The 12,805-nt window shown below is 40.4% G+C and overlaps 1 protein-coding gene across 1 annotated transcript; it reads right to left on the bottom strand.

Annotated features, from left to right (window-relative positions):
* Positions 1–2,788: 2,788 nt before the first annotated feature.
* On the bottom strand, positions 2,789–4,248 carry UCN (Protein kinase superfamily protein). Its single transcript, XM_048114104.2, has one exon. The coding sequence runs from the start codon at positions 4,220–4,222 to the stop codon at positions 3,194–3,196; it is 1,029 nt and encodes a 342-aa protein (XP_047970061.1). The 5' UTR covers positions 4,223–4,248; the 3' UTR covers positions 2,789–3,193.
* Between the last annotated feature and the right edge of the window lie 8,557 nt (positions 4,249–12,805).

The following is a 12,805-nucleotide window of genomic DNA, read 5'->3' as shown; positions in this document are numbered from 1 at the left end:
TGGATGATAAAAAAAATTATACTCCCTCCGTCCCACTTTAGGAGTCCCGGTTTACCATTTTTGGGTGTCCCACTTTAGGATTCTGGTTGGAATATTCCATAAATGGTATTAGGCCTCACATTCCACTAATCTTTTTCCACTCACATTTCATTATAAAACTAATATAAAAAAGTAGGATCCACATTCCACTATCTTTTTTCATCAACTTTCCTTTACATTTCTTAATACTCGTGCCGAACTCAACCGGGACTCCTAAAGTGGGACGGAGGGAGTATTTGTTTATATAAATAAATGAGAAAAACAAAAATTCATAATTTAATAGCTATTCTATTTTACAATCTAATGGAATAAACAAGTTGCTAAGTGGATTTAATTAGATACTCCGTCCGTTTCATAGCAGTGGCGCCATTTTTCCATTTTGTTAAGTTGCATAGTAGTGAAGTGATTTCATGTTTTAGTAGAGGTGAACACATTTATTTTGACTTACTTTAGTCTCTCTTATTTTATATTCTCTTCATATCTCTAGAATTTTTATTTCCTACTTTATTCTTTCTTTAATTAACTCAGTTAACAACATATTTATTTTCACTTACTTTAGTCTCTCTTATTTTATATTCTCTTCATCTCTCTAAAATTTTTATTTCCTACTTTATTCTTTTTTTAATTAGCTCAGTTAACACTGTCACCGCATAAGCGGAGGGAGTTAGAGTGTCCACTACACAGGAGCCGCGGCCGGGCCACGGGAGAGCCGCGAGCCGCGGCTCCCTATAGTGAGAGGGGTGGGCAGCCGCGGCGGGGGGGGGGGGGGGGGTGGACGTGGGCGCGCCACGTTCGTGGCCTGGCCGCGGCGCTTGGGCGCGAGCCGCAGCCCTCCTATAGTGCCGGCCACGAGCCGCGGCTCCCCTTTTCCGATTTTTTTTTTTTTTTAATTTCTTCTATAAATATACCCATTTTTCCCCAATTTTTTACACCATTCCAATCTCCACTCTTTTCATTTTATCACCAATTATACTTTTGAAAAATGAGTTCCGGCGATGAGTTCCAACAATTGGTGGATATGGAGTTCGATGAACTCGTTCAAGAGGTGCAACGGGAAGCAGAAGAGGAGGAGGCGGCGGCGGCGGCGGCGGCGGCGTTCGTTCGCCCGTTCTATCATCGGCGGACCATCTGGCATGACCATGTCGGGGCACACCAGCGGTTGGTAGAAGACTACTTTGGCGATAACCCCCGTTACCCAGCAGAAATTTTTCGTCGCCGCTTCAGAATGTCGCAACGGCTATTCATCCATATAGCGAATACATTGGCGCAGCAGTACAGGTGCTTCACATTGCGCAATGATGCTACCGGCCGACCCGGGTTGTCGACATATCAGAAGTGTACCGCTGCAATTAGGCAGCTTGCCTATGCCGGACCCGCTGATATGTTCGACGAATACCTACAGTTGGGTGAAACAACAGCTCTGACGGCGCTGAGGCAGTTTTGTAATTGTATCCAGACCATCTTCGGTCCGGAGTATCTACGGAAGCTAAATGCCGATGAGTGCCAAAGATTGATAGATATGCACGGGCGAGTGCATAATTTTCCGGGGATGATGGGCAACATCGATTGCATGCACTGGGAGTGGAGGAACTGCCCGGTTGCTTGGAAGGGGCAGTTCACATCTGGATTCAAAGGAAGACACCCAACAATGATACTGGAAGCTGTTGCTGACTACCGACTGTGAATCTGGCATGCCTATTTTGGTGTCGCAGGGTCGAACAACGACATCAACGTACTAGATTCGTCCCATCTCTTCAATGATGAGTGTCGGGGTGAGGGTCCGACGGTCAGATTCATGGCCAACGGGACGCAGTACAACAGGGCATACTACTTAGCGGATGGGATATACCCTCGTTGGCCCGTGTTTGTCAAGACGATCCGGCAGCCGGTTGGGCCGAAACAATCCTATTTTGCGGCCAAACAAGAGAGTGCTAGGAAGGACGTTGAGCGTGCTTTTGGTGTCCTCCAATCGCGATGGGGCATTCTTTGGTGCCCGGTTCGACAATGGCACGAAAATGATGTCGCCTCCATCATGTATGCATGTATCATATTGCACAATATGATAATAGAGGACGAAGGATATTCTGCAGAGAAATGGGCACCGGAAGAGGGTGCAAGTACGAGTCACGGTGTTGCAATCGCCCCACTGCAGATGGGTGTACCGCGTAGTGATGCATACTTGATCCAACGGTTCGCCGATATGCGGAGGGAAACATCACATACGACACTGCAGGCTGATATGGTAGAAGAGGTTTGGAATCGTAGGGGAGGAGGGTGTAGAGCGTGATATGCGTTGGGAAAGTAGTTTATTAGAAGTCGAGAATTTTCGTTGTATAATTTTACCCCTTTGTATAATACAACGAAGATTTTGTTTTAATTTTAGTTCGTATGCATTTTTTCAATTATTATTGTAGTAGAATTAAAATATAAACAAAATGGAAAAAATTAAATTTTTGGTGGCTTGACCATGTCCACTATAGTGGAAAACATGAGCATTGGTGGCCCGACCACGATTTTGTGGCTTGGCCGGCCATGTGGACACCCTTATGAATTACTCCTAATAACGTAGTACTTTACTTCCCAACAAGTAGGCCAGCCCAATAGTTGTCCAGAATATCCATCATTGGTAGAGTTGAACGAAATAAAGTGAGACAACAATACCTTGCTTTTCTTCTTTACGTATTGTTTCACTTTCACACTTGGTAATTAACCTTGAGAGATAACATTGATTTAACAACAACTGCGCGACTCCATGAAACTTAGAGTTCATTCCAAGTTGACACAATTTTTACATTATTGTTTTGCACTTGAGAGTTGAGTAAACACAGAACATTGATTTACAAAAAACTTATCCTTGATGTCAAATTATTGTCAACAACGAATTGTTGTTTCCTTCAATTTGGTATTAGTTAATGAAGACGCAATACACAAAAGAAATATACCCAGGCGCCACATTTGCGCGTGCGCCAAGGCATCTTTTCAGCCTAAATTACATCCCATATTATTCGTTGTGCATCCGTAATTAGCGACATCTACACTTGATTAGCACCCATCTTCACGGGAATAACTAATCTTAATTCCTTATTTTTATATACATCTAATCTAATCAAATCAAAAGAAGCAATAATCACACAGATACCTCTACACGTGCGTGTCAGAAATCCGTTAACGACACGTCATCATCCGACGGCGACCACAACGGCACCTTCATCCTCCGAAAGTGCTCCGTTATATCAATCTCACCATCCCCCACCACCTCCGCCGACGGCAGAAACGGCGGCCGCACGACTTCCGTCAGCAGCTCCCACCTCAGCCCCCGAAAGAAACGGTGCTCCATTATCTCCGCCGCTCCCCTCCAGTACCCGAGCCGCCGCGCCGGGTCCTTCTCCAGCAGCTTCCCGATCAGGTCCGTCAGCGCGTCGTCGGCCTTCCCCACGCGCTCGGGCCGGGATATCAATATTTTCCGAAACGTCTCCCTGCGGTTCCTCCCCTTAAACGGCGTCGTCCCGTACATCATCTCGTAGGCGAGCACGCCCATCGCCCACCAGTCGACGCAGAAGTCGTGGCCGTCGCCCCGGATGACCTCCGGGGCGACGTACTCCTCCGTGCCGACGAACGAGTTCGAGCGCTCGGCGGCTGGAGAAACGCGCGCGCTTTTGGGTTTGGTGTGGCACGTGCTTCGCGGGGGGAGGTCACGTGACAGGTCGAAGTCGGTGAGGGTGACGTGGCCTGACAGCTGGATGAGGATGTTTTCGGGCTTGAGGTCGCGGTAGGCGATGCCCTGGCGGTGGAGGTGGCGGAGGGCGAGGAGGATTTCGGCGAGGTAGAAGCGGATGGCGGCGGGGGAGAAGACGTGGTCGTTTTGGCGGTGGCGGAGGGCGTTGAGGTCGCCGCCGGGGCAGAAGGGGATGCCCCACCAGATGAATTGGTCGTCCTCGGAGGAGCAGATGAGGTGGGGGAGGAAGGGGTGGGGGGCGAGGCGGCGGAGGAGGGAGATTTCGTGGCGGGCGCGGCGGTCGGCGGAGGATTTCTCGACTACCTTGAGGGCGAAGGGAGAGTCGCGGGAATTGTCATGGACGAGGAATACTGTGCCGGTGGCGCCTTTGCCGAGTACCTTCACGGCGCGGAGGAGGTGTATGTCATGCGCCGCCTCTACACTTTTATCGCTATCCATATTAGTCATTTTATTTGGGGTACACCAACACACGAGTGGAGAATGGAGATCATATATATATACACACACCACTACTCCCTTTTTACGTCTCTATTCGTCACTTAAAGTCTTTTCTTTCAAACGAATTTTACGAAATGTTTAGAAAAATCGGTAGAAAAAAGTTATGGGTATATGAATTTCACTTAGTTTTAAATAAAATATGAATTTAATGAGTTAGTGGAATGCGAAATTTTATTGCTATTTATAGTAAATATGAATCGCGGTAGTCCATTTGTCCCCATTAAAATGAAACATTTTTCTTTTAAATTATTCAATTAAAAATAAAACATATTTCTTTTAAATTATTTAATTAAAAATAAACATTTTCTAAAATGAAAATAACATTATTTCTTTTTTTTATTTCTTTATTAATTCATAAAATAAGACTATATAAAATTTTGTACGAAAAAGTAAATATTTTATTTTTAATAAAATAAAGAAAATATTTATCTGTAGACGCATTAAAATGAAAAATGAAACTATTTCTGGGTAGACAGGTGGACCTTGTGTGTTGCTGCTATTCTGGATATGGGAGTTAGTGCGCTGCCCTGCCACTGAACCTAGTTCATTTAATATTTCTGACTTTAATAAAGAGCTGATTATTCAACTTAATATCAGGAGACTGTCTCCTGTGTGCGTGTGCGCGCTGCTAGAACCACTGAAACTTAATTTAATTAGTTTTAATCAATTTCATACAAGATCAATAAACTGTAAAGGAAGAGGCCCTACTGCAGCACTAGAACTTGGGAGTTAATTTCAAAAATAGTTACTAAGATGCATGAATCAAATTGGTTATAAAAAATTTGACTTATTTCAAATTGGCACAAGTAGTGGCTAGGTTTTTAATCTTAGCGGCACAAATTATTTTTAAAATTTGTTAGAGAGTTTTCGGTAATTAAATTATACTATAATTTTCTCCGCCATCTCTTAATGAGTACTCCATAATACATGACTAAATTACCAAAACCCAACACGTTAGTCAAAGTCACACACATAAAAGCAATGACGTACATCGTTCCAAAATATTTAGATGACGTGAAAATCAATCATTCAATGTTATGTTAAGATGGCTGTATTATATACGCTTAAAAAGTACTTTTGTTTTACGGGGTTAGATTACTTCCACATCTAAAGTTAAATCTCATTAACTTTTAAAAGTTTAACTATGTTAGTCTATATGTGTAAATGAATGATAAGACACATAACATGTTGATTACTTATATACAAATCTCATCATTTCTATGCAAGTAAATGATGCGAGACATCGTTTGCACACGGGCATGTGTTAGATTTCATTTTACGTACCTCTCTCTCAAGCAAACAAATTGAGTAGCAACCAAGCTAGATCTAATAAATTATCACCCTAACACCTGATATATGCACTTATATTCTTGTTTGTAATTTGTATACCACCTTCAACACACAATAGTATGCACTCTTTCCTTTTTAATCTGTCTCATAAGAGTACACACTTTCTGATTTTAGAAATTTTTTTCTCTTTAATGAGGTATGACTAATTCTCCACTAACAATACTTTAATTATTTTCCATTTCTATATTTCTCTTACTTTACCGATTGTGCATTAAAAATTGAGCAAAAATGCATATTCTTGTGGGATAGATGAAGTATTTGATACTATTAATAATAATTTAATTAAATAAAGTAGATATACGGAAAATATAATAAAATAAATTACTACTAATAATTTAATCTCACTTTAAGATAATATACAATTTAAAATAGTCAAAACATTGAAGCCATGATCATAGGAAAATAAAATAATGACCTACACAATAAATATTAAAAAATATAATCTACTTTCATATTTCATCTTATTTAAAAAGATAATTTATTAAACGAAACAAATAAATTCATCACATTAATCCTATATTAATCCTATAAGTATTTATTAAATTATGCCTCATTAAACCCTTCATCTAAATAATTGGGCCACTTAATTAGAAAGTTCATTACTAACAAACAATTCAAGGTATAATTTGAAATTCATTTAGGTCAAAACGTCCGTCTCCGTCCTCTCTTCTCCTCAATCTCTAAATGTCCGCCTCTATCATTCTCGGGTACTCTTCTCTTTTCCAGTCATCGTTTAATGCACTTCTTTCGTCATGCGCTGACGCCATTTCTCCATCGGCCAGTTTGCCTCCATCTACATTTAAGAATCTCAAACAAAAATCAACTATAGATTACAGTTTGCCTCCATCTAAGCCCTAATTTGCAGTTATAAAAAAATTACGGTTGAAGGCTTTATCACACCAGAAAATGGATTTCGGCTGCCCTTGGAGATGTTGGAATGACCACTTATCACGCCTTTTCTTATCTACTAGAAAAAGTCTCAGTTCGTCGTCGCCAAATTCCTTATTCTCTCAGTTCCCCCCCCCCCCCCCCTACTCGTATTGATTTCTCCTTGTAACGTCACACACATACCAAGCACAAATAAAATAAATACTCCCTCCGTCCCGGGTTAGTCGCACGATTACTTTTGGGCACGGAGGTTAAGAAATTATATTAAATAAATAGGAGAGATGAAAAAAGTAGGCTAGATAAGAGAGAGTAAAGTAAATGATAGAATAAAAAAAGAGTGATTAGATGTTTTGTCTTTTGTTAAAAAAGGAAAGAGTGCAAATAACTTGGGACGCCCAAAAAGGAAACTAGTGCAAGTAACGCGGGACGGAGGGAGTACATTTTTATTTAATGGAATTAGTATTTATATAAGATCTTGTAACTTTTGGCATTGTTCATATTTTTGAGTCAATATCATTTATTCTAAATCAAATCAATAATAATGATTCATAATATTTCAACCTCTCAAATCATTTATATAACTCCAAATTTTAAAAGTCCTAAATAAAGTCTTTTTTAACAAATACTCCATCCGTCCCAAGGAAGATGACTCCTTTCTTGGGCGGTACGAGATTTTATGTAACTTTATTTTTTGTGTGTTAAATAGAGAGAGTAAAGTAAGAGAGAGAGAATAAAGTAGAGATAAAAAAGTGTTTCCATTTTTAATAATGAGTCATCTTGATTGGAATAAACCAAAAAGGAAAATGGATTATCTTCGATAGAACGGAGGGAGTAATTAATTTTCCAAGTAATGGCAAAATAAACTAAAATGGTGGATCAATGCCTAACTTAATTACTCGATCATCCAATAAAGTCACATTATGTTTACTTTTTTTGTTCATGAAAACGCCACTTCAAAGGTTTCTTTCCTAATAAATTAGCATTGGTTAGCATTATTTGTAGGTGAAGAAAAGACTAAGAGATGCATCTCTTTTATTGTTATTAAGTTTCTCTTTTATTATTGTAATTATTTATTTTAATTTTATTTTATTATAATATTTATAATGATACTTTTGTTATATTCTCCAAAACTCCCATTTTATAGATGTATAGATGTGATTTTTAGTACTCCTTATTTTTATTGTTTATGTATGTTTCAGTACATTGACGAAAATACATGTGACACCCATCATGTGTTGGACCTACTGAAAGATTTGAGCTGATCCCGAACAATAGCCATGACACACAGAGTACAAGAATCCTTAGTCGTCCTCGTCTAAAACATTGCCAAAGGAGAAGAAGTAAGACTCGAGTAGCTCCGAGACTTGAAGATGGTACTCGAAGTCAAGGACAAGGGAACAAACTGAGGAGGGGCACCAAGTGGTCTAGCGAGTGTCCCGACCAGATAGTTGGATATGTGGACCATTCACATTTGGGCTGAGTTATTTGTGAGCCCAATTGGTTTGAGTAGTAGCCCAATGTATTAAATGAGGCCCGCTTACCTGTTACTTACTCGGGTGTATGCCGATGTCCGCCACGTGTGCACTCCACGCGGATCTTAAACGGAGACCGTCCGATCTAGGGGTGTGTCTGTTGAGTGAGGGGTTAAGGTGAACCACCTCCTATCACTCTCTCATTCTGTTCATTTCCCTCTCTCTATGCGATTACAGTTTCTCTCTGGGTGATTCAGTCGGTTTCTTTCTCCGATCGACGTTCCCAATCGTGTGTTCTCTTTTTTTTGGTGAGTGTAGACTGGTTGTACTCTCTAGCAGAGGTAACAGCTTCATTTTCGTTGCGATGTCCGGCGCTAGGTTGGATTCTTTGGGTGTTGGACCGGTTGAGATTGGAGAGGTCCTTGGACCGGTGCAGTTGCGTTGCAACTTGAGCCATATTCATATCTTCATCTCTTTTATTCTTAGTCTTTTAGTTATATCTAGATCCTTTAGCATCTGTTCTTTTGTTACTAATCCAGCTAATTGAGTGTGCATGTGATACAAGTCGTGAACGACTAAGAGTCTGAATCGGTTTAAGATTCTGACTAGTGCTAAGTTCTTACTTTGTATCTTGCGTTTGTACTTGCAGTGTGTTATGTGTTCTTGGTCTGTTAGCTTGAGAGATTGAACATCTCTTAACATCTATAAAAGAACACCCAGTAAATAGTGAATCCATTGGTGATCTGATCCCTACAGTAGCCCAACTTGAGGGGGGACCTGTGTGGTTCGGGGTTCGGTGGATTGCTTGAACGTTCTTCGATGTCTCTGTGTGAGCTCGATCAAGACCTGTGATGACCTGTGTGCAACACGCACGAGCCAAGAAATTAGTCACCCAATTGCAAATCCGTGCCATCTATGCTTCTGGTGAGATTGAGTTTTGACAACTAGCGCATGGGCCATGCGTGGCGGGATAGATTCGGACAGTACGTGCGATCTCTCGGTGTTATGATCAGTCTTTTTTTTTTTAATCCCAAACTTCATCTTTTGTCATTTAGCCTCAAGCAATGACCTATAGTATTAAAATAATGCCAAAGTAGCTCTTTTAAACACTTAAAAGTGAATAAAAACAAGGGAAACATAGAAATATGTTTACTCACATCAGTATGCTACCGTTGAATTCAAATGTAAGTGTGCAAGTTAATTTGTAACTTTCCACTAACATAGTTTATTGGCGTTAGTGAAGTTAAGTTTTCGCCTCTATTGAACTTTGTTATGTGCTCGAAAAGTCTAAACTCGTGGATTGGCTGATGATATTAATACATGTACGTATATGTAAATAATTAGGTTATTTATAGAATAAATAAATTATTAACGAGATAAGAGTAGATTAAAATATAATATGACATATTAAAGTTGGCTAGCATGTTTTCTTAATTCTGAAAATTTGTTTCAATGTATGAATATCCTAGTACTTAGTTTGTTCAAGCTCACTCTTTCGAATATTTACGCTGCAAATTAACTTATCAATCTCACTTCATCATCCGTTGTAACATCCCGGATACCCGAACCCTAATTTTAGAGCCCTAGAATTTATTTTGATGACGTGGAGACGTGAATTATTTATGAATGCATTTATTGCATGAGATGCAATGGCCGAGTCGAGTCTAGGGTTTGCATTGGAAGTTTGAAAAGTTAAACTTGTTGATTACATGATGTGGCATGTGATTTATTAATTTATGAGATGAATTATTTGTTTATGGGTGAGTGAGAATATTAGAGAAAATTTCCATAAATACTAGCCACCCAATTCTTGTGATTTTCGACCCCCTTGACTTTTGGAGAAGGAATTCTATTTTTCCGGATTTAATTTAATTTTTGGGATATTTATCCAAATTAAATCCAAGACCCATATTCCTTAGTTTATGGAGAAAAATCGAGCCCCTTGTTTCCTAAGTGATTTTCGAAAATCACCTATGTTGGGAAGGAAATATTATTTTGCTTTTTTAATTGATTCCTTACTTGATTTCCTTCCATACCTAGAATTTAAATATTCTACCAAATCTTTTCATACCTCAAGAGATCTTGCCTTATCTTATTTTAGTTAATATTCAAAATCCATGCCTTATTTAAAAGGCATAGGGAACGGCTATTTCAATCCCAAGTTGGGAGAATTCTTATTTTTATTTTGCTCCATGATATTTTATTCTACTCCGTAAAATATACCAAAACAAAATCTTGGCTAATTGGGAGCCATAGGTTTCAAAAATTTCAAGCCTTGATACCCTAGTCTATTTTTGTTAATTCTTATTCCCTACTTCACAATATTCATTTATTTAATTGTGGAGAATAAGATCTTACCAAATATTCTATTTTATTTACCTAAAGATCTTATTAAACTCTATAAATAAGAAGCCAAAAACCTAACCCTAGCCATCACAAATTTTCGCCCCCTACCCATAATTTTCGTCCTCTCTCTCCATTCTCTCTCAATTTTCTTCTACTTTACTCCATTAATCCTCCATCCTTTGAGAAGAAATAGAGTTTGAGCCTCAAGATTTTTAAAGTCTTGCTAGTCGGCCGGTCTCGTGGGCGAAAAGTGTGGCCACACTTTCGTCGCACCATGGAATGATTGTGATTGTTGAATTGTTGAGGAAAAATGGGGAGTTATTTTGACTGGCCAGTCTATGGAAAATATATTTTTGTGATACTCGTGATATTCTCTTTAAACTGCTTAAAAACTCGAGTTCACTTGGTAAGGGTGGCATAACTTATAAAACGTTTTGGCAATGAGCTCACTGAGTATTTCAAAATACTCAGCCCTGCATGTGTTTTCCTTATGTGCAGGTTGAACGATGACGAGTGGTGGCGGGTGTTGAGCATGTTAACTAATTAAGATGGATGTCTTTGAACTTCAAGCGTAGTTGTGTCTTCATACATAGCTGCGTTTTCTCTTGGTCGTTTTCCGCTGAATTCTCTTCGAAACACTTTAGTATCTTTGAATATTTTGCACTCTCCTTTCGGTTTAGAGGCCTTAGACTATCTTGTTGGTTTTATCTTGGAAACTATGTCATACTCTTGAGATTTTGATCGTCATTTATGATACCTTCATTTTTCTTATTCAAGCTTCTAGGTTAAGTTGTTGTTTTAAATGCTCTGATAGTTCTTTCTAATCTTTTGGTCAACACTCTTTAAATGAAACCCTAGCCTTTGTTCATTTCTTTAAGTCCGTCTTGGTAGCAGTCGGCGCATTTATTGTACCCTAGGAGGGCGGGCTGTTACAGTTGGTATCAGAGCCTCAGTTCTTTCCGCTCTGGACCCAAGAGTCTTTTCGAAAATTTAAGTTGTCCTTGTAATCATTGTTTCTAACAAACTGAATATGGAAGGCTCAACACCGCAACTCGTCTCGTTCAACCACGAAGAAAGAGGTACAGAATATCTCTATGATTGAAACTTTATGCTCTTGGAAATTTCGGTGGAAAGTGTTATTTTGTGTAAAGCATGCTATAAGTGTTGGAAATATTGTGAATGAGAAGCGATGCTTCCCGAATGATGATCTGTCGAATGCGTATGAGAACTTTTGAACACTGTGTAATGCTAATGTGATTACGTGAGATTATGTTGAAATATTGCGATGCTTGGACTTGGACTTTTGAACCTAGCATGCCTTAGCTATACGATCACAGCGCTTGTACCAACAATAGAAACGTGGAATGACTAGTATAAGGTTATTAGTGTACATGGAACTCGACGAATCGTGAGAGGAAACGCGCGAATAGCTGCCTTAGGAACGCGAACGTCCGACGATACTATCTTCGTACCGCCATCTTTTGCTTTTACGCATATCTATCCTTTTTCGCGGCACCACTTGGAACCATACACGCTTGTTATTCTTTTCTCCCTTTGTGGCGGTGCTGACTTGTTCCTTTTCCCCTTTATGTAGGTGGTTCAACCCTATCACGCCCTTATGCGTCGCCGTTACGCCAAGAATAGGAACTTTCCGGTAGAACGTTATAGAGAGCTGGAATGGGACGGACAGCAGTTCCTCCTGAACTTCGTCACCGATTTCTACGATCACTAGCTGGACGCTTACGCGTATGGAACTACCCATCACGAGGGAATCATGCGACTTATCCATATGCTACCTTCCCCTTGGAGCGAGTGGACCGCTCAAGCCTCAGTATCCTACACCTGGTTTAGCCCACCCAAATATACGCCTCGAGGAGACTTCGTCGGCCTAATGGGAGTCCTACTTCCGGCCATGTCTGCCCCCATCGACGGACCTCCACTCCATCCGCCGACGCAGAAGTACTCGCCAGGAGCAGCGCGCCGAATGAAGTATCGCGATGATGAGGAGCCACACGTTGCCCGCGTTCCCCGTAGAAGGACCCTTAGGATGCACATTTCAGCCCCTCGAAGGATCATAAGAGAGGCCGAAGAGTTGCTTACCTCGATTCCTTCGCCCCAAGCGACGAGGAGGAAGACGAGGAGATGGGACCGTTCGAGAAGGGAGAGAGTTCGAATGCGGAGAGTGTCGGAGAGTTGGAAGAACCCGAAGAGGACGAGGGCAGAAATGTCTAGTGCTCGAATAGCGATTTTGTTTTCCTTTCCCCATGTTTTGAAAATTCTAGAATCGTTACTTACTTTACCTTTTCTCTCGCATTTCGCTTTACTCCTTTTCATTCGATGTACTAAGACCTTTTGGCCACGTTTTGAAAATTTATGGGGAATTTGCACCTTCTTATTATCTTGTCTTGCTATGAGCTACTTCTACTTTTGTCTACCTTATTGCGTAGATATACCTGCCCGCCCAAATTCTTCTTCC

The sequence above is a fragment of the Salvia hispanica genome, chromosome 2, assembly GCF_029641045.1.
Source record: "Salvia hispanica isolate PSC_SH4W2 chromosome 2, Shi_PSC_v1, whole genome shotgun sequence".
In the NCBI taxonomy this organism is placed as follows: domain Eukaryota; kingdom Viridiplantae; phylum Streptophyta; class Magnoliopsida; order Lamiales; family Lamiaceae; genus Salvia; species Salvia hispanica.
The sequence above is the reverse complement of the archived record's forward strand: the minus strand, read 5'-3'. Positions and strand labels throughout refer to the sequence as shown.

What these genes read in the sequence shown, in the direction of transcription:
- UCN (XM_048114104.2), bottom strand. Translation starts at nt 4,222, where the DNA reads ATGACTAATATGGATAGCGATAAAAGTGTAGAGGCGGCGCATGACATA.